Source organism: Equus asinus, chromosome 27, assembly GCF_041296235.1.
Source record: "Equus asinus isolate D_3611 breed Donkey chromosome 27, EquAss-T2T_v2, whole genome shotgun sequence".
Lineage (NCBI taxonomy): Eukaryota > Metazoa > Chordata > Mammalia > Perissodactyla > Equidae > Equus > Equus asinus.
The window spans coordinates 17,942,984-17,965,121 of NC_091816.1; the positions used below are offsets into that span (position 1 = coordinate 17,942,984).

Consider the following 22,138-nt stretch of genomic DNA (forward strand, 5'->3'; position numbering starts at 1 on the left):
AATTTGGGTTTGTGTAATGTTTTCTCATGGTTAGATTGAGGTTATGCATTTTTGCCAAGAATGCCACAGAAGTGATGTGCTCTTCTTAGTAGATCACCTCAAGGAGTACATGTTACTGGTATTGTTGACACCAGTTACTTAGATAAGGTCTGTCTGCTGGGTTTCTCTGCTATCATGGTACTATTTTTCTCTTGCAAATTAATATACACCTTTGGAAAGATACCTTGAGACTGTGCAAATATTCTGTTTCTCCTCAAAAATTTCACCTACTCAGTTTAGGACTCCTTGGTGGGTCTTACTTACTGTGATGTTCTAATGGTGATTTTCTATTTCCCTTCCTGCTTCTCCATTTATTGCTTGGAATTCTTCTGTGAGAAAAAACTGTCCCTTTCCCCTTATTTGTTTATACATTCAGGTATCTATTTATGTAAGTATGGACTCGTGGACATTTTTTTATTCAGAATTCAATATTATTGTCATTTCTATTGTTGCTTGAATTTTTCCAGCTTTGGTTATTGGGAGCTTTTTTGGAGTGGTTCCTGCCCTTTGACATGTCCTTTTTTGAGAACTTCTTTACTTTCTGCTAGTACAAGATATTCTAGTTGCATGTTGTTTTTCTGTGTCTCAGCATTTTAATCAACTGTTTCCCCTGGGAATCCTGGTTCCTTTAATGGAGAATGGTATTTAGCAGGTAAGATCTAAGTGTTAGGTGTGCTCATTGTTATTGGCATGTCATTGGTCCTCAGCCCCCTCAGTGGACAAAGCTAGGAAATACATATACTAATCCATGTATACGTACAGGTCCATATTTATTTCTGTATTTATCTGTAATATGTAGATATACATATCTCTATTTTAAAGGCTACAAGTTAAGATGGATGCCTTTAACGCCTGTCCAATACCACAGGATTTATTCTAGCCTTTCCCCTTTCCTTACTTGTCAGTTCTCTCCTGACAGTGATAAATCTGGATCTCATTATCTATAATATATTTACTTATTTGTTCAACTCTAGTGTACTTATAAAGTAACACAAGTGCTGCTCGTGTGAGAAATAAAATAATTAACAGCAGTATGGCATTTGTGTACAGTTCTTTTTCCTTTAGCCTTAAGAGTAGCTAATCAGATACTGTTTTCTAAAGTAATATTTACATTATTAAAAGCATTGACTCAGTGTAAAACACTAATGCTACCTGCAGTGTATCAGTGTATCAGAATGAGTTTCACTCCACCCTTGCCAGATTTGGGTATTCACTCTCATTCATAGTCTCTCTGTCTCTCCTAACTTAATAGCTGAAAATGGTGTCTCATTGTTTTAATTTGCACTGTTATTTTCTGGCAAAGTTGAACAGCTTTCCACATTCTGCATTCTAGTTCTCTCTCTCTTACTAGTTATCTCATGTCCTTTATCTTTGATCTACTTGTGAATATAATTTAATTTGTTCTACAGGACAGATGAAAATATATGCTGTATAATTCTTTCCATACTAATCACAATTAAAACAGCATCAGGATAAGATTTTGTCACTTCTAAATTATCCTCTTTTTGCTTATAGGATGAACAAGGAGGAGGAGAGAGTGACAATAAGTAGAAAAATCAGTGTTTTCAAAGTATATATTTTATTATATCTTGTGAATTATTTTTATTTAGGGAAGACTCAATTTACCACATGACAAATCTCCATTCTTTAAAACTTGAAAAAATAATCCATTTTCTGGCACCATGATGAATAACAAATGATGATGCCCTCCTTTCTGTATTACCCTGGTTGATTTCCAGTCTGGAGGTTCTGTCTTTGCATAGAGAGGTCACAGTCCCTATAAATAAAATATTTATATGTTATATGTCTCATTATTTTAACCTTTGTTCAAGGCCCAGAAGAATTTATAGGTACTAAGTTGACTCACTATGGAGTGTTATGATAAACAATTGAAGGTTTTATAATAAATCATATTAAATATATAATAGTAAGGCAAACACTAGTAAATTATGCTTAACATGGAAAATGCCCTCACTTTATTTCTCAAAATTAAAACTAAAAATAGTGAAGGTCCTTCTAGTTAGTTTTCAGCTGTTTTGTGTGTATTGATGAGGCAGAGCAATACCTTCTAAATTGTTAACCTTTCAGTTTAATAAGATTATTTTGTTTCGTATGGAAATATATTCATACTGTATTTGCAGTCAAAATTAAAGCCCTACAGTTACATATAATCAAATGTAAATAATGAGTTTGTTTTGAGGTTGGGATCAATTTCAGCTGATAACTTTTTGTTAAGGCAAAATTATGTTTTTTTTTTAACTAACAATTACCCCAATAATCAGCTATAATTTTTCTTTTTCTTGGAGTTAGCCTGCCACTGTGTGCTTATCTGAATGTTCTCTGTCAAATTGCTCGTTCAGGCATTCTGCTCCTTGACCAGGTTGCTCTCCCTCCCTCCCCTCTCTCTCCCATTTCTTTCAGTGTGTCTTTTTTCTTCCTCAGGTAGGTGCAGAGCGCTTCAACAAGTCTTACCCTAATTGGGGTAAGATGCCTGCCTCCCCTTCGCTCTTCTCTCTCCTTTTTTTTAGCTTTATTTAGTTATAATTGATATACAAAAAGTTAAACACATTTAACATATATCTCAATGAGTTTCACATATTGCATGTGTCTGTGATGCCATCACCATAATCAACCATAATCAAAGTACTAAACAAGTCTGTCACCTTCAGAAATCCCCGTGTGTTCTTTTGTGTACGTATGTTTTACAATATGAGCACTTAACATGAGATCTTTCCTCGTAATCTATTTTAAAAGTGTACGATACTGAATTATTAACGATAGGTACTATGTGGTATAGCAAATCTCTAGAATTTACTCATCTCACATAACTGAGATTTTATACCCATTGAGTAATAATTCCCCATTTCCCCCTCCCTCCAGCCCCTGGCAACCACCATTCTGTTTTCTGCTTCTGTGAGTTTGGCTATTTTAGATACTTGATATAAGTGGAATCTTACAGTATTTGTCCTTCTGTTACTGGCCCATTTCATCTAGCATGTCTTCTGTGTTTATACGTATTGTTGCAAATGGCAGGATTTCTTTCTTTTTTAAGACTGAACAATATTCCATTGTGTGTGTATATCTATCTGTCTATCTATCTGCACACCCATACCACATTTTCTTTATCCCTTCATCTGCCAGTGGACATTTGGGTTGTTTCCATATCTTTGCTATTGTGAATAATGCTGCAATGAACATGGGAGTGTAGATATCTCTTTGAGATTCTGATTTCAGTTCTTTTGGATATATACTCAGAAGTGGGATTGCTGGATGACATGGTAATTCTATTTCTAAAATTTAGGGGAACCTCCCTACTGTTTTCCATGGTGGCTGCACCATTCTGCATTCTCCCTTTCTTGCATACGCACCCAGTCTCTGTGAGTGATTCATGAGCAGCCGCACTCACTTTTTCACTTGAGAGGGAGGGGAAAGAGATTGGATTTCTCCCTAAGTTCTAGTGTGGAGCTTGCTTAAATGGCACAATTCAGGCCTTTCTCCCCTGAACGCTGATGCTGGCTTGGTTTTCCAAGGACAGGGGATTTTCCTGTAGGAATACAACCCCATGAAGTTTTTACTTCTTAGACTTTTCCAGGTAAGTTGATCTAAAGACTAAGAGCATTCTCTACAGGAGTTAGAGTGTCACTTCCTCCCACCTTCACCCCTCACCTCAGAACAGAGTATTACTAGCACCCCAGCTCCATTTGTATTGTTCCCCAGTAGCTATGCCTCCCCTCTGTCCCTCTGTCTGCTCCAGATTAGCAACTCTCCTGACTTTTAGCACAGTAGATTAATTTTTCCTGGGTTTGACCTTAATACAGATAGAATCATACAGCACTCTTTTGTACATGTTTCTTTTACTCAGCCTTGTATATGAGATTCCTCCATGTTGTTGCATATTAAAACTTGGAGAGAAATTTGCAGTCTAGTTGAGGCTACTCATTCAGCGAGGATGGTGGTGGGACTGCAGGGTTTTTTTCTGTGGTGTTTGGCTAGAGTAGAGCAGTTATTTGTCTTAGTAAGTTGACCCTTTCTTTGTCGTTTGGTTAGAGAGTAGGGTTTTCTTGGGGCTTTTTTTGTCTGTAGCCATTGGAGTTCTTGGATTGCTGACTTCTCTAGCACCAGACTGGGTTAGCAAAGACAGAAAGAAGACGTAGGAAACTCACTGCCATGTCATTCTTCATTTCTGAGGTTTCTAGCCAGTTCTCCTCCTCTCCAGTTTCAGAACCTTCTCGTGCTTGTTTTTTATGTAATAACCAGAGTTTTTAGCTGTATTTAGTGGGAAGATTAGGTAAAAGCATGTCTATTACATCTTTTTGGAAGTGGAAGTCTGTTTTACTTTTGATAGCTGTTTTATAAACCTTTGCGACCGTTAGGAAAAATAAAATGAAATATTTTATGCATATGTGGTCAATTAACAATATATTCATCAAAACAAGAACTCTCAGCAGAAATTAATTTTGGATAAAATACCATCTCACGTAATTCTGTTTATATAAAATACGAACTGAATGGCTTTAACCCTGTGTAAATTTAAATTCCTATGTTTAATTGCAGAATCTTTTAGCCGAAAAAGTAGAACAGCTGATGGAGTGGAGTTCCAGGCGCTCGATCTTCCGAATGAATGGTGATAAATTCCGAAAATTTATCAAGGCACCACCTCGAAACTACTCTATGATTGTTATGTTCACCGCTCTTCAGCCTCAGCGGCAGTGTTCTGTGTGCAGGTAATTTCTGTATTTAAAAGATTTTAAAAGCTATTATCCCATGCTTATGAACTTATTTTATTGCATTTCAGATGAATGTGTATAATAGAATTAAACAGTTGTTCATTGCTGTAGTCACCTATAACTTTGTGCATTTAAAAGCTCAAAATCATTGTAGTCTAGAAAATGAGTTTGATAGGCTAATGTTTTTTTATTGTGTAAAATACTTATTGACCAAGCCACATGTAATCATAAAACAGATTTGTTTCTTTATGTCCTGTATAAAGGTAAATATGTGATAGAATTTGGTTCAAATATTGCCTTGTAGTTCACCTAATTATATCTTATGGCCATGGAGTAACCCCCTTAAGCATATTCTATTTTGACGGTTTAATAGAGAGGACACACTTTTACCTGAGGAAGTCTGTTTACTTTTCGATGTCTCCAGTGATTAGAAGTTTCTTCTGTGGTATGGAAGTAAACAATTTGAAATGAATGAAGTATTTTTCAATAGGAACATACCAAAATTTTTGGACAAGTACAAATATAATACATATGTGACAATACTTTTTTTTAATTAAACTTTTTATTTTGAGATAATTGTAGGTTCACTTGCAATTGTAAGAAATAGTACAGAGAGATCCTATATGCTTTTTACCCAGTGTCCCCAGTGGTAACATCTGGCCAAACTGTAGTACACTCTCACAAGCAGGATTTTGGAATTGGTGCAGTTAAGGTACAGAACAGTTCCATCCCCGTAAGAATTCCTCCTGTTGCCATTTGTAGCCATACCCCCTCGTTCCACTTCCCACCTCCTAAATTTGTTCTCCATTTCTATAATTTCATCATTTCAAGAAGGTGATGTAAATCTAATCATATAGTGTATGATCTTTTGGGTTTTTTACTTGAAACCATAATTCCCTCAAAATCCATTCAAGTAGTTGCATTTTTCAACAGTTTATTGTTGAATAATATTCCATAGTATGGATGTGTCACAGTCTAGCCATCTATTAAAGGACATCTGAGTTATTTCTAGTTTTTGGCTATTACAAATATAACTACTATGAACATTCTTGTACAGATTTTTGTATGAACTTGTTTTCATTTCTCTGATGTAAATGCCAAAGAGTGGGATGGCTCGGTTGATTGGTAGTTGTGTGTTTAGCTTTATAAGAAACTGCCAAAATGTTTTCCAGGAGTGGCTATGTCATTTTGCATTCCCACCAGCAGTGTATGGGTGAGGTAGTTTTTCTGTATCCTCACCTGCATTTGGTGGTGTCACTATTTTATTTTAGCTATTCTGCTAGGTATGTAGTGACATCTCATTGTGGTTTTATTTTGCGTTTTGCTAATGGCTAATGGTGTTGAACATCTTTTCATGAGCCTATTTGTTATCTGTATATCTCCTCTTTGGTGAAATATCTGTTCATGTCTTTTGCCCATTTCTAATTGGATTTCTTTTAACTGAGTTTTGAGAGTCCTTTATATATTGTAGATATTAGTTCTTTGTCAGATATGTATTATTTAAATATTTTCTCTTACTCTACGGCTTATCTTTTCATGCTCATAACAGAATCTTTTTCAGATTTCAATTTAATGAGTCCAATTTGTCAGTTTCTCCTTTTACAGTTCTGACTTTTGTTGTCAAATTGAACTCTTTGCTCAGTCCTGCATCCTGCAGTTTTTCTCTTACATTTTTTCTTTTAATTTTATAGTTTTACGTTTTGGTCTGATCTTTGGGAAAAAGCATTCAGTCTTCCTTCATTAAGTGATATTAATTGTAAGATTTTTGTAGATGTTCTTTGTCAAGGTGGGGAAGTTCTTCTTTACCAGTTTGCTGAGAGTTTTTATCATGAATGGGTGTTGGACTTTGTCACTTTTTTTTGGCGTGAATTGATATGATTTTTCTTCTTTATGTTGTTGATATGGTGGCTTACATTGATTGATTTCAGAATGTTGAACCAGCTTTGCTTTTGGAACAAATTCCGACTGACTTTGGTATATTTTTCTTTTTATGTATTGCTGGATTCTATTTGCTAGTAAGTCATGCACTGCATAATGACATTTCAGTCAACAATGGACCACATATACGACGGTGGTCCCATAAGATTAGTACCATGTAGCCGAGGTGTGTAGTAGGCTGTACCATCTAGGTTTGTGTAAGTACACTCTGTGATGTTCACACAATGATGAAATCGCCTAGCGACATATTTCTCGGAACATAGCCCCGTCATTAAGTGATGCATGGCTGTATTTTGTTGAAGAATTTTGCATCTAAGTTCATGATAGATATTGATCTGTGGTTTTCATTATTTATGCTATCTTTTCCTAGTTTTGGTATCAGGATAATACTGGCCTCATAAAATGAGTTGGTAAATGTTCCCTCCTCGTTTATTTTTTGGTAAAGATTGTGTAAAATTGCGCAATTTTGGAAGATTGTGTTAGTTCTTCTTTAAATGTTTGATGGAATTTTTCACTGAAACCATCTGGGTCTGGAGATTTTAAATTACCTATTTCATTTCCTCAGTGGTTAAGGACAATTCAGGTTGCTTAGCTCTTTTTGGCTCAACACTTTTTCTTTTCAAGAACAAACACTTTTTGGGTGGTGGCTCCACATCCAGACTCTCCACATTGTATCGTTATTTATAGACTTTATTTAGATTGCTGAATCATTTTGAATTCAGGTGGAAACTGAAGTTATTAATAACAAGGGTCAAGGAAAAAGAACCCAGCTTCACTCAGACTAGTTTTCAGAAAGGGAATTTCAGTGTTCTGAAGTTTTCAGGAAGGATCTTATCATAACCTAATAATGAGTGTATGTTTGGGCATGGGTAGAGAAGATGATAAGGAAAAGTATTTTGAAAAACAGCACTTCAGGTATTTCTGAGTTCCCTTCCTATCAAATCTGAGGGCCAGTACCCAAGTGAGCGTTAACACTGTTGTCAGAACTGGGCTGGCACATATGGATAGGGTGTATGTGCCTTAAGGGATGCTGTAAAACCCTATTCAGATAAAGATACCACCTTAATTGGCATTTTGGTGTAACAGTTCAGTTTCTCCTAAAAATGCAAAATGTCTTCTGGCATCCTATAATGCCATATGTACTTCAGGGAAGTCATTTGTTTGCTCCTAAAAATCGAATATATTGTTTTCTTATATTCACCACCATGAAGAAGAAATATAATTGATCATCATTTTTTTTGTAATTATAATGTAGAAAGACTTTATTATTGAAGTATTTATTTCACAGTTGCATAAAATTATATGTATTTTGATAACAAATTATAACATACTATTAAATGGTGCATCCTTTAGACATTATTTTACTTAATGCATTATGTTAGTAAATGATTTGTTAGTTTGAAGCCTTAATTTTTTAATGACATCTAGATCAAAATAACCTTTATTTATTACAGCCTATTTTAAAATAAACTTTAAAATTTTAGAATAGTTTTAGATGTAAGAGAAAAAGATTGAAGTTATTAGTAAAAGTTAAGATAATTCATGGATAAAGGTGAGGATAGGGTTGTCAGAGGAGCAAGAAAGAACAGGTGAAGGTTTAGAGGCAAACAAAAAGTGTAGAGCAGGCGTGCGGCTCCCGTACCCAAGCATCCTGATTTAATTGTTTTGGGGTGGGGCCAAGGTCTTGATGTGTTAAAAAATATGATCTAGATAATTCCAATGTGCAACCTGTGTAGAGAGAGGGAAGGTAAGAAGCAGGTTCGGGATTCAGAGCTTTTATTTATTTATTTCATTGAGGAGCAATGGGACTGGGAAGGCTTAACTAGTTGGATGACCGTATAGCATTGAAGATCCTTTCTGGAACTGGAATACCCAATTCCTAGTGAAGAATCTGTAGAATTAAATGATTTTCTTCCTCAATACTCAGAAATTTAAGAGCAGGAACACCCTCCTTAGGGATTAACATGTTTGGTGTGTGGTATGAAGTGGATTAGGTAAATGATTTGAGAGTGCTAGTGAGAGTATATTTGAAATATGTAGCTATAGGTTCAAAGTTGGATGAGGGGGTCAGAAGAAGCCAGGGGACAGCTGTGTAATAAACTAGGTGTGATAGAATTAAGCTAGATTTTCATGGGTGGAGAACAGGTTTTGTGTAAAAGTAAGATGGGATTGAAAATTAGGAAGTTGTTGTAAAGGGTTTGTTTAATAAATATGTAAGTTTCTGAAGTATAGTGTAGATGATTGTTGATGTAGAGAAGTCTGAGGAACAATAAGGTTGTGGTAATGTCTAGCTTATAAACATGGATGTTGAAACTACTCAAGATGATAATGGAACTGGAGAGGAAAAAAAATCAGTGACCTGATAGAGAGATGCCTTGGAGTTTGTTAGATGGGGATGATAAATTTATAGTATAAATTTCAAAGGACGATCTATTAAAAAAGTGTGGTTGAACAGTGGTCTGAAATCTACTGTCACTGAGCCAAGAGAGTACTAACTGTGACCCACATGATAGTGGGCAGAGTGGCTCAAAGAGACCTCAAGGTAAGTAACAACTAAAATGAAAGGTAAAAAGGAGTTTCACGAAAAAATTTTAAGGTAAAATATTCAAATTATATTCCTATATTATAAGTTCAGCCTCAAAGGGAGTTGTAGATTCATTGAGAAATGCAACCTATCATCAGCAGCCATCTTTTTTTTTAAGCATGAATTAAATCCTCTTGACTCCTTCTGTGTCAGTGTAATTTGGGGCCATTTCCATAGTACTGCTATAATTTTTATAATTCTATAGAATCATTGAAAAGTTCATAGCTGTAATTTTTAAAACTTAGCACTTTCCTTTGTGAGACTTCCCTGCTTTTTTCTTTTCTTTAAGAAAAAGTGTTATTTTCTTCTAGATTAACTCACACTTAGATTCTCCAGTTGCTTTTCTTTCTTGAGAGGCTGGTGAATGAGCTATTGGCTTCCTCGTAAGCCAATCTCAGCAAATCCTTCTGCTCTTCCTTCACACAGTCAGTTTATTCACAAATTTCAGAATTCAATTCTCACCTTCCTCAGCGCTAACATAAAACTCCTTGGCCAAATAAAGTTGTTAATTAAGACCACTCAATACAATTCTCACCTCCCGTAAGCGTTAACTCCAAACTTCCTTCATCAAATTGTACTGTAGGGAATATTCCCATAGTTGCTAATCTTTTAAATGTATTCTACCACAAAGTTGCTCATCTCTTCCAGACCTCATTAAAAATTCTAAGAACAAAATATCCTCTTCTAAGGTTCTTACTATGGATGACCAGATGTAAGAAAAAAAAGCCTAGATGAAGGAAAATAAAAAAGTATGTGTATAATCAAGCAGGATGCGTGTATAATCAAAGTTTTGGTGATGTGTTAGAGATAAATATATTATTGGAGTTTAAATAAATGAAATAAAATTAGTAATTACAAAGGTATTTTAAAGAAGAGGGTGAATACATTATTCCATTGACGTATTAGATGTTAACTGGCTAAAATCTTTCCTCCTCTAACTAAATAAAATTATTGTTTATTATGTGTGAACTATTGGGGGTCCTATGTTAAGTCATTTGTGTATACAGTATCTCATGTCATTCTCACTGCTCTGAAAGGTAGTTCTGAAGAAATCCATTGTATAGATGAGAACTTCAAAGCTAAGAGGCCATATAGTTCATCCAAAGTCACACGGCTCGTACCTGTCAGGTCTGGGGTTTGTGACTCTGGAGCTGTTAGAGTTTAATGCTTCCCTTACGTGTACATACTCATCATTCCTTTCACCCTGTGAACTGTAACGTGCATTTTGCTTTTGCATTCCCAACTAAGATTATTCATCTTTTAGGGCAGGGATCCATCAGTCAGGCTTTCTTAAACTCATTAGATCATGAAAAGCTGCTGTTCAGAGTAGCATCTCATAGCGGGGACTGGTGAGTTGGAGGTGGCTGGCCAAAACTCTGGAAAAGAGTTCATCAGGCTTTTATTTTATTAAGCAAGGTCACATCTTATGCGATTAGATTCTAAAGTGAGCACAGAAGGTGAAATTGTCTATAGATAAAATTACCCTTGTACATCACTTAATGCACTTGTAAGTACTTTATAAATGGTTTTAGGACTACAACCCTTATAATTTCCTTGGTTCCTTAGATAATATTTCTCTATGCCTTAATTCTTAAGCTTCTTTCCTGTGCGTGGCTGCCTGAACGAAGTATTTCACTTCTTTGTCAAAGACTGGCAGACTCTCATGCCATTCATATACCCTTTCCCTGGCTTGGCTAATACATAACTGTTTCAGGCTTGATTGAGTCCACGACCAGTTTAATAAAAATGATATCTGGGGTTATTGCTGAGCTCCATCTAGTTTAATTTTCTTAAGATGAAGGCATATGATATAGCTTCACTGTATGAACTTTCTTCCTAAGTGTGTCTTCCTCAGATTGGATAATCTCCACTCTTACTATTTTCGATGAACTCTGATTGTCTGTGTGACATTGCAGCAGTGCAGCATTCTCTGAGCTCTGTTGTCTATACTCTTTGTTTATAAAAGTCTAGCTTTAGCCCCCATCTTTTTAATTTCAAACCTACTGAAAATTGAAACAGTAATACAAGAACACCAGTCTACCCTTTACCAAGATTCACTAATTAATAGCGCTTTGCCACATTTGATTTTGTTTTTTAATATAAGTAAAAAATGAGTCCCATATCAGCAAATGTACCTGTAACTTGTGGCCATCATGAAGTGTCACTGCTCAACGCTTCAGTATGCTTCCTTTAAGAAAAGGACATTTGAACATAATCAGAATATTACTATCACTTTTAAGTGAATTGACATTAATTCAATGATATACTCTTATTATACTGTCCATATTTAAATTTTACATTTGTTTCCAAGATGTCTTTTATAGCCTTTTCCTCCCCTTTGGGATCTTGTCAGAGTTCATCTATTGCAGTTGATTGTTATGCCTCTTAAGTTCCTTTTAATCAATAACATTTCCATACTTTTGACATTGACTGCCTTTTTTTGTTTGTCTTTTTAAAGAATCCAGGCCACTTGCCTTGTGTAGTGTCCCGTGCTTGCATTTGTCGGATTGTTTCCTCATGATTAGGTTCAGTTGTATATTTTTCACAAGAGTGCCATAGCGATTTTTGTGTACTTCTTACTGAATCGCCTCAGGAGGCACATCGTGTTAGGTCATTGGAGTACCAGTCATGGAATGGCTCACTTGGTTAAGGTGGTGATCGCCACATCTTTCTATGTACATCTTTCTTCCCCTGTGATAAGTATGTGGGGGAGGTGAGCAGGCTAAGAGGAGGGATACTTTGACAACGTGACTATTCTGTTTCTCAGTACTTTTTTACTCAGTGATTGTAGCATCATTGATATTGTTTGCTTGAATTTGATATTACATTGGTCATTTATTGTGAAATGGTGATTTTTAAAAAATTCTGTCATTCCTTCCACTCATAGGTAGAAGTTTAACATATAGACAAAGAGAACTGATTGGTGGTTACCAGGGGAAAGGGGGGGTGGGGGAGGGCACAAAGGGTGAAGTGGTGCACCTACAACACGACTAGCAATAATGTACAACTGAAATTTCACAAGGTTGTAAACTATCATAATCTTAATAAAAAAAAATTCTGTCATTCCTTACATATTAGTTAGTTGGTATCCTTCTCTAAAGGAGAGCTTTCCCTACCTCACTGTTTCCTTTTACTTTGAGTGTCTCCACTCAAAGTTTCTTGTTTTAGTCACTAATCCATTTCTATAATTATTCTCTTCATGTTCAAGTTGTCCTAAATGTGACCGGTGTAAACCAACTTCTGTGTCCTGACATGCCTCCGTTAGTCTTCACTTTCTGGCTCAACAAGACATTCTAAGCCTACTTTATACTTTCCCCACTGTGTAACTGCAATTAGCATTTTTTTCAAGGAGGCTTTGTTCCTTTTGGTAGGAAATGATATTTAGAAAGTAAGAACTGGGCTAGGTACACTCTTTACTGCTGGGGTAGCATCATTGCCTTCAGCCCTTTTAGTAAACAGAGCTGGGTGTGTGTGTGTGTGTATGTATACATATATAAATCATGACTTCAATTAGCTATCGCCTCTTCCAAGCTAGCACGGCAGAGTTCTTCCTCTCTTTCCCTTATTCCATAGTTTTATCTCTTTTCTCCCAAAATGAAAACCTGAATCCCAGCAAGACTGATGTCTTTGCTCATTTGCTCCCTTTTATAATGCATATAAAATAGTTTCAGAATTACACCAATGTGTTCTCTGAAAACAAATCTGTGAACTAGACTTCCAAATTTCTGTGCAGTTCCTTTTCTTTAACCTTAGGAGAATGTACATCACAATATTGTGTTTAAAGCTTACTTGAATTAGTCCTTTTCTCTGTTGGTTATGTTTTCATTTTGATGTACAGTCAGGTTCATTTGTTTCTGTATTCATTTTTACAATTCGCTTTGTTTATACTTTGTTTATAGTTTGTTGATTTAATTTTACCTTTTAAATATGCAAAACACCTACATGATCTGTATATCCGCACACATGCACATATGTACATACATGTATGCATGCATATATATAAATTGGGAGAAAAATGAAAATGAACACTTTGAGAAATGTCACTCTCACCCCTCTCCCCTCTGCCCCATTCCCACTGATCCCCTGTTGGTGATCATTTATTAGCATTTGGTGTATCCATTGTGGATATGCTGTAGTTTATTTCATCAGCTTCCTGTGGATGGGGATTTATTTTTTTCTGATATTTTGCTTTACAAAAATGCCACAGCATATGATCTTGTGCCTCTGTTTTATATATGTAGGGATGTATCTTCAGAGTAAATTCCTAGAAATGAGCTGCTGAGTTATAGTGTAAATGCATATATAGTTTTATTAGGTGTTGTCAGCTTCTCATCCAGAAGGCCTGTGCCATTTTGCACTCCCATGAGCAATATATGAAAGTACCTGTTTCTCCAAGTCTTGAAACAGAGTGCATGATGAGCTATTGATTTCTTTTTGTTAATATATAGGTGAGAAAGGATGTATCAGTGTAGTTTTGTTTTTTGTCTTTTCTGAAATTAAGCATCTATTCATGCCTTTAAGTGCCATGTTTATATCATTTTCTGTGAACTGTTCATCGCTTTTGTTCCTCTTCAATTTTTCCCTCAGTTGTCAATAGCTATTTATATATCAAAGAGATTTGCCCTTTATCTGTGGTACAGGTTGCAAGTGTTTTCTCCCAGTGTGCCATTTGTCTTTTGAATTTGCTTATGATGTTTCTGTGTTTTTATGTCCAGTTATTTTTTTAATATTAAATGATGTTGAATTTATCCATTTTTTTATTCTGTTGCTTCTGGATTTTGAGTTGTAGTTGGCGAAGATCTCTCTATACCTAGGTTACAGGGGATTTTGAAGACTTAATACAAAAAAACCCCAAAATATTGTATTGATAATTTTATATTGATATATATTGAAATAATATTTTGGGTATATTGGGTTAGGTAAGATAAATTATTGAAATTAATTTCACTTTTGCTTTTTATTTTTTTTCATGTACCTGCTAAAAAATAACATGTATGGCTCACCTTACATTTGTCTTGGACAGCACTTCTCTGGAGGATATCTCCAGTTTTCTAATAGGGTTTGTATATATTTCTAGTAGGGTTTGTATGTATGTAGGGTTTCCTGTTGTTGCTACAACAAATTACCAGAAACTCAGCGGCTTAAAACAACATAAATTTTTATCATTCAGTTCTGGAGGCAAGAAGTACAAAATGGGTCTCAGTGGGCTCAAACCGAGGGGTGGGCGGGGCTGCGTTCTCCCTGGAGGCTGTAGGAGAGAGTCCATTTCTTTGCCATTCTAACTTCTAGGGGCTGCCTGCATTCCTTGACTTAGGGCCTGATCTTCCATCTTCAAAGCCATTAGCGTAGCATCTTCAAATCTCTCTCTCTCTCTCTCTCTCTCTCTGTCTCTGTCTTTCTGACCTCTGCCTTGTCATCACACCTTCTTTCTGACTCTGACATTCCTGTTTCTCTCTCACAAAGACCCTGTGACATTGGGTCCATCTGGACAATCTAGGATATTTCCCCATCTCAAGGTCCTAAATTACGACATCTACAGAGTCATTTTACCATGTGAGGTAACGTAGTTATAGGTTCTGGGCATTAGGATATGGATATTTTGGGGGACTATAAATATTCAGACTACCTCAGTTTGTAAGGTTACATTATATATATTTTTATATTTACACTACAAAATATATTCTTGTGTATGGTGTGAATAAGGATCTTACTTTTTTTCAAGTAGTTATACAGTTGTTCCAATGCTATTTATTAAAAAGTATATCTTTTCCCCAGTGATTAGAGATGCTATCTTTATCATACACTAAATTTCTATATATGTACTGGGGTTTATTTTTTTTGTTTTTAATTGTTGCATTGATGTATCTATTCATTTACCAGTATTGCATTGTTTTAATCATGGAGACTTTATAGTTTATTACTTGGTATGATAGTCTCTGTTCATTATTCTTTTTCAGTATTTTCCATGTTGATCTTGCATTTTTATTTTCCCATATGAACTTTAGAGCCAATTTCTTTGATTCCAGAAAAGTGCTTGTTGATACTTCTGTTGGGATTACATTAAATTTGCATATTTAGTGAGGAGAATTGACGAGATTGAGTCCATCTCATGTGTGGTTCATTCTTATTTGTCTCGTTTAATTCTTTTGGGTTTGAAACCTACCTTGTCTGATATCAGAATACAATTCATGTTTTCATGTTGTTGGCATTTACCTTTGTCTTCTCTTATAGTCCTTCCGATTCATTTGTTACATGTTTATACAGCATAAAGTTGAATTTTGCTTTGTGAACTAATCTGGAACTATTTCTCTCTCAGTAGCTGAGTGAAGGGATTTCACCCTATGGAGGAGAGCTAGAAGAGCTGGAAGTTAGCCTTCATAGTTCCGTGGATGCTGATAGAGGACATGAGACTCTTGGATCAGAACAAAGGACTTTGTAAATCACGTCAAAAGCAGTAGGAGGAGTATCATCAAGACTCCCCTGGTTTCTTAAGGCCCAAGTCCCATGGGTTCATGCAGAGGGCCAGGTGGAGTCTGAACACAAAGTAGGGGCTGGAGCAGAAGAAGAACCTTGAGCCTGGGGAGTTTGCCACTTGAACAGAAACCAGTAAGCAGGCCTACAATTTGTCTGGAAGCGACCAGGTGCATCACAGGACTATGTGATCCTTTCTGGCATGCCATTACCTCACTTTTCAGAATTCCCAGCTACATAAACAATCCTGCAAAGAGTCCCCATTGGACAAACCATCAGGGCCTTGTGATTTTGGCACACTCATCAAATCACCTAGGATCAAAAGAGGCCCATGGGCACTGTCTCTCAACAGTATCCTCCCTTTGGTCCTACACTGTATTGTTGTCAAGCAATTTTTCACATGAATTAGGCCACTCTGTTGGTCACTCTGATTAATCTGAATGACTAAGGCTAGTTCCAGATTCTTTCAACTTTTCTTAAAACAGTATTAATTAAGGCTAATATCAAGAGGACCACGCCGGCAACACGAGACCAACCTACATATTGACCTCAGCCATGCTCCTAGGAATCTTCTGTCGCTTTCTCTTCTATGTCTCAGTTTACTGACCTTTCCACTTGGCCTGAGGTCTCAATGCAGGTGTAGCAGGATCTGCCTTGGTCCACGAGGGGCAAGTCTAGGACAGTTCTTTCATCCAGAACAACTCTGGCCAGTGAGTTGAGACTGACATGAATCACTTCCAGGACTAAGGTGATATCATTGATCACTTCAGCTAAGGTTAGGAACAAATTTCTAACCATCTGTTATGGGTGGAACCCCTCCCCCCACAAAAGATATGTTGAAGGACTAACCTCTAGTACCTCAGAATGTGACCATATTTGGAAATAGGGTCATTGCAGATGTAATTAGTTAAGATGAAGTCATAGTGGGGTGCGGTGGACCTATAATCCAATATGACTGGTATCCTTATAAGATGAGCAGAGAGACACACAGGGAGAATGCCCTGTGATGACAGAGGCAGAGGTTGGAGTGATGTAGCTGGAAGCCAAGGAACACCAAGGATTGATGGCCACCACCCGAAGCTGGGAAGAGGCCAGGAAGAATTCTTGCCAAAGGTTTCAGAGGGATCATGGCCCTCCTGACACCTTGTTTTCAGACTTCTGACCTTCGTAATTTTTTGTTTTAAGCCATCTAGTTTGTGGTATTTTGTTACAACTGCCCTAGGAAACAAATTCACCACCTTTTTCTAATTAGATGATTCTCATTCTAGAGATATCCCACAGGGCATGCATAAGCGTGAGTCAATTATCCCTCTGGGGGTTCCCCCAAGTAACTGCGGGTGGGCTTATTTTGGAGAGAGATCCGCAGTGACCTGAGGGCTACATGCTTTCTTAAACACTAGATGGTCTCTTATGACCCATCGTTAGATAAGTTAACCGTGGTATTGATAGGAATGACAAGGCAGTATTAAATTTCCACCTGAGAAGTACAGCCCTTGCGAGTGCACATTGTGGCCCCAAGAAGTGTTGCTTACAATCATTGAAGTTCCCCAAGTGGGACCTACATCATTTAAGGGGCACAGGTTGACAGTGCCTTCAGTGTAGTCTCTTGACTGGGTGGTAGACCTTGGGTCCCCCAACTCAGTCTGAATGATTAAACTGTGTCCATGATTTTAGACAGCCCACATGAGGATAATCTAACCTGTCCCATTTGCCCATGCCACTAACAGGCTATCCCTTGTCTGCTCCCAGGAAGAACTGAGTAATGGCCATGGTAATGGGGCTGAGAGAAACATCCAGAAAGGTTGATTGTTGTTTGTATGGAAGCACAGTAGCTGGGGTCTTCCAGTGTTTCCGGTAAATTAATTCCTCAAGCTTAAGAAGAATGGCAATCAAAGTTTATTCAGAGTCCACTGGTGGAAGATGGCAGATCCAGCAGTTGCTTAAGTTTGAGGTGCGTGAATGGTTTCAGAGAGCTGCACCTGGGTGTTTTTTTCTTGTGAGGAAGTCTCCAAGAGTGGTTTTGAGAGACAAGAGATCATAATCTCTCCCTTTACTGTATCTCCCAGGGTTTGAGGTGTTCTCTCTTCACCTAGTGGGATTGTTCCTTGCCCTCTATCACTGTAAACTCAGCATCTCCCATCCTAGTAGCTATAACTCCACTTTTCTGCTCTTGTTCCCTCTTCACACCGAGACTTTTCATCTGAAGGCTCAGGTACTAGAGGGATAAGGGCATTTTTATGAAATTTGTAGATACTGATTATATCCTCCACCGTGGCCTGTGTGGGCTATTGCAGGAGTGCTTGGTGCTCAGTATACTCAAGCAAGTAGTCATTTTCCTCATCTAGGACCATGTCAGTACAGCAAGAGACTCCAGTGACTGACCTACATTGTTTAAATCTCTTACGCCCTTTTTTAACCAGGCTGCAACCCAGGGGATTTACCAGTTGAGCTTCCTGAAGGCAGCTGTCAGGGGGAAAAGGAAGGAACCATCATGACCAGGAATGGTCAGAACAGAATCCTGAGTTCTCAAAATAGGTCCAAATAATGTCCCCTCTCCATCTCTTGATCATTACTTGAGAAACAGCTGAGAAGAGATGAACCTTTTCTTGAGATGTTGCATTTAGTGGTCAAACTGCCTTATTAAGGTGTGTGGATAGAAAGAGGGGAGGAAGTAGAGTCTTAAATCTTTTTCTGTTCGTTTTTGAGGTGGTTGTTTTAGTATGTAGCAATACAAGATACTAGTAGATGGTAGGAAGCATGGAATGACTATTGAACGCCTTGACTATTGACTCATGTTTTGCTGGCTTTTGTGGCAAAAGACACAGTATTATCAGACGGTAAATAGACCAGACGTCCAGAAATATAGCACAGTTTAATTTTAAAAGTCACAGTGAAGTGGCCGGAGTTAGCTGATCAGACTATAATTGTGACATTATAGTCTGAAAAGGTGTTGACAGTGGTGAGATGCCAATGGTAGCCCTGAGAGATAAGAGGCCCAATATAGGCAGTTTGCTAAAAATGGATGACCACTGTGGCCTCCTGCTTCACAAAGTAAGCAGTTCACGTTTGGTAAGAGTCCCAAGTCCAGTATGCATTGTAGCTTCTGCATGAATTTGTACTCAGTTTGTGACAGTGGTGCCTTGTCATGTCTGTTCATGGTAATGGAACCTGGTAGCAATGGTGGCGATCTGGACAGTGCAGCCTCCATCAGCAGCTTGATTCAGTTGATTTCATCAGATAATGGGTCTTTACTGTTGGCATCTACATTAGTGACCCATTAATAACCATTTGGCAAGCATGATTTGTTTCTCAAAAATCCTTTGATGTCGTCAAGGAGGGGTACCTTTAACCTGCCAGTCTAATCTGCCAGTCTTTCCAAGTGGCAGACCATATGGTTAGGGCATTGGCAACAGGCAATAAAAATGTAGTAAAAGTGTTTATTCGAGAGAATCTTGGTCAGAACTCTGAGGACTCCCTTGAGTTCCGCTCACTGAGCAGAACACCACTTCTTGTTTGCTATTACATACCTGTTTCTGAGGCTGAACAGCCACAGCAGTCCAGCAGACGTCATCAGGTTTCAGTTTAGTGGAATCATCAGTAAACCAGGCCTCGCCATTTAGGGGACCCTCTGTGCATTGAGGGTCCTACTGAACGACCGGCTTTGCTTCAGGTACTGACAGGGGATAAGATTTCTCCCCAAAAAGTTACTCTTTCTTTTATCTTTTTTGTATTTTACTATAGGTTACTATGGCCAGGTCAGTTGCACTCCTGAATATACCATTTCCATTTAATAAGCAGGGCTTATTAGACCCTTCTCATCTTATTACTCATCCAGTCCAAGTTGACCAACCCCAAAATTGGGCTATCAGGTGTTGTACAGTCATGAATCACTTAACGACAGTGATATGTTCTGAGGACTGCGTCGTTAGGCGATGTTGTCATTGTGTGGACATCATAGAGTGCACTTACACAAACCTAGATGGTACAGCCTACTGTACACCTAGGCTACATGGCGCTAATCTTATGGGACCAAGGTCATATATGTGGTCTGTTGTTAACTGAGACTTTATTATGTGGTGCATGACTATACTTGGTAGCCATATCAGGCAGGTGGTATGTCCAAAAATCAAATGAGCACTGATAAATGGAGGACAACTTTTGTTCTCATAGGTTCCAGTATTGGTAAATGTATCAGTCACAGAGACTTGTACTTAGAAGAGGTTATTAGGTTTGCGTGGCCTCAATAGTAGATAGGATGCCATGTCTTGCTGGAAATTTCTGATGCAACCTGTTGGATTGGTTCCAACTCAGAGGACACCGATTTGTGAATTAATCTATATAAATTACCAAGAAGAATGCTGAGGTGGGGTATACACTTACTTCAATATCTGAAGAGCCTCATGAGGTGTTGGGTCTCCATTTTGGGTGATGGAGGCTGAAGAGAGAGCAGTTTTTCTTTGACTACTAGAGGCACTGAGTATCCTGAGTGTGCCCACATAGTCCCAACACATTTTTATGCTGCTGTCGAGAAAGTGATGTCAACCTCATTTTATTACTTTGCTTATGATTTAACTTTTTGACGAGAGGGCCAGAGTGTATTTTAAATTATTTCATTGAAGTCTAACAATTTTACTATGTTGTGTCTCAGATTTGATTATTCTGGGTCACCTTCTCCAGGTCCACAATGGGCCCTTCAATATGCAGATAGAGGTCATCTGATAGAACATCTGTGCTAATTTTCCTCTATTTTGCATGAGGGACACAGCTACAGCTTGGCCTTACAAACGTTATGTAGGTCTGCGCCTGGGATCCGAATCTCAGGCCACCAAAGCAGAGTGTGGTGTGTGAACTTAACCACTGTGCCACTCGGCCAGCCCCTAAAATATGTTTTTTTTCTTTCCTGGACCAGAAATAATAGTTTGTATGTGGAGGTGATGGTGGGACTTTTGAGTTTTCAAATTTAAGTACCCTTTTCTGTTTGTAAAGTGGAATATGTCAAGCATAGCAGGTTTCTTTCTTTCTCAGTTTTTCTCTTCCTTTCCTCCTTTCTCTCCTTTCCTCCTTTCTCTCCCTTCCTCCTTTCTCTCCTCCTTTCTTTATTTCTTGTCTTCCTCCTCCCCTCTCGTCTCCTTCTGTCTTCTGATTCTGAGATAATTTTGTGTTTCCATAGGTCCCTACTTTCCTTGATTTGCTTCTCCCTTTCACTGTACCCCCAAGCCTCCAAGGCCTGTCTGCCTCTCCTCGGTTGCCTCCTACTCCCCAGAAAGTGATGCGTTCTTAAGGCTGCCATGTTTGTTGCTGTGTGCTTCCTGCCCATTCTTTGATATTGGCCAGTAGCCGCTGTTCTTACTCACCAAGTCTTAGACCCGTTCTCAGTATTTCCAAGTCAGGTAAGATCTGTTCTTTCTGGGGGTGATTTTTTTTTCTTTGTGTTCCACCTCTGCTAGGATTTCACTTGCCCTCTTTCCCACAGTCTCCACCTTACTTTCTATTCTTGCGTAGGTTTCTGAGGTTGCAGATGTTAATTACCCCACTTTTATATAACTGTACGTTCTGTAGTATTATTTTTATCCTAGTTACACTATACTCATGAATAGTTTTGATTGCTCTTCTGGTAGATCTGTGTGGTTTTTAGAAGCTGTTAGTTGGTTTTTGTTATCCCATAGGAACCTGGTAATTTTCCAGGTATAGTTTTAATCCTAGAAGGAAAGTTTGGAGTCTGACCAAAAGTGATAAAGTTCTTTGAAGGAAAAACTATTAAACTAATATGATGATAATGAGGATGTGTTGATGCTGGACCACGTACAGTTCAGGGCTTTGTATTTTCTGTGTACTTAGTAGAATTCTATTGAATGAAACGAATGAGAGTACTACATATTAGGAAAAATACTTTGAAAAGTTTCTTATTACACAGTTACAGAAGTAAATAGGCTATAAAATAGCATTTTATTTCTCTAAAAATTCTTTATTTATAAAGATTAAGCCGAAACAATATAATTACTTTTGAAATTGTATAGTCTTGATAGCTTCTCTCAAGCTTTCAAATTAAAGATGAAAGTTTCTACAATTTATCTCTAAAGCTTAGAAATATTATTCATATGTATAAATTCATGTTCACAAATTATGATAACATTTGTGTTATTTATTTTATTTATTTTTTTTCGAGGAAGATTAGCCCTGAGCTAACATTCGCCACCAGTCCTCCTCTTTTTGCTGAGGAAGATTGACCCTGAGCTAACATCCATGCCCATCTTCCTCTACTTTATATGTGGGATGCCTGCCGCAGCATGGCTTGATAAGTGGTGTGTCAGTCTGCATTCAGGATGCGAACTGGGGAAGCCCGGGCCAATGAACTGGAGCGTGCAAACTTAACTGCTAT

The 22,138-nt window shown here is 37.6% G+C and overlaps 1 protein-coding gene across 7 annotated transcripts in view; it reads left to right on the forward strand.

Annotated features, from left to right (window-relative positions):
* The window catches only part of TUSC3 (tumor suppressor candidate 3), a 214,505-nt gene that overhangs the window by 64,932 nt on the left and 127,435 nt on the right, over window positions 1-22,138 (forward strand). For all 7 annotated transcript variants that reach the window (XR_011498777.1, XM_014847814.3, XM_070499800.1 and 4 more), the window contains one exon: window positions 4,594-4,763. Coding sequence is in view for 6 of the 7 variants with exons in the window: in XM_014847814.3 (XP_014703300.1) it covers window positions 4,594-4,763 (170 nt within the window). In the remaining variant the exon portion in view is untranslated. The remainder of the gene's footprint in view (window positions 1-4,593; window positions 4,764-22,138) is intronic.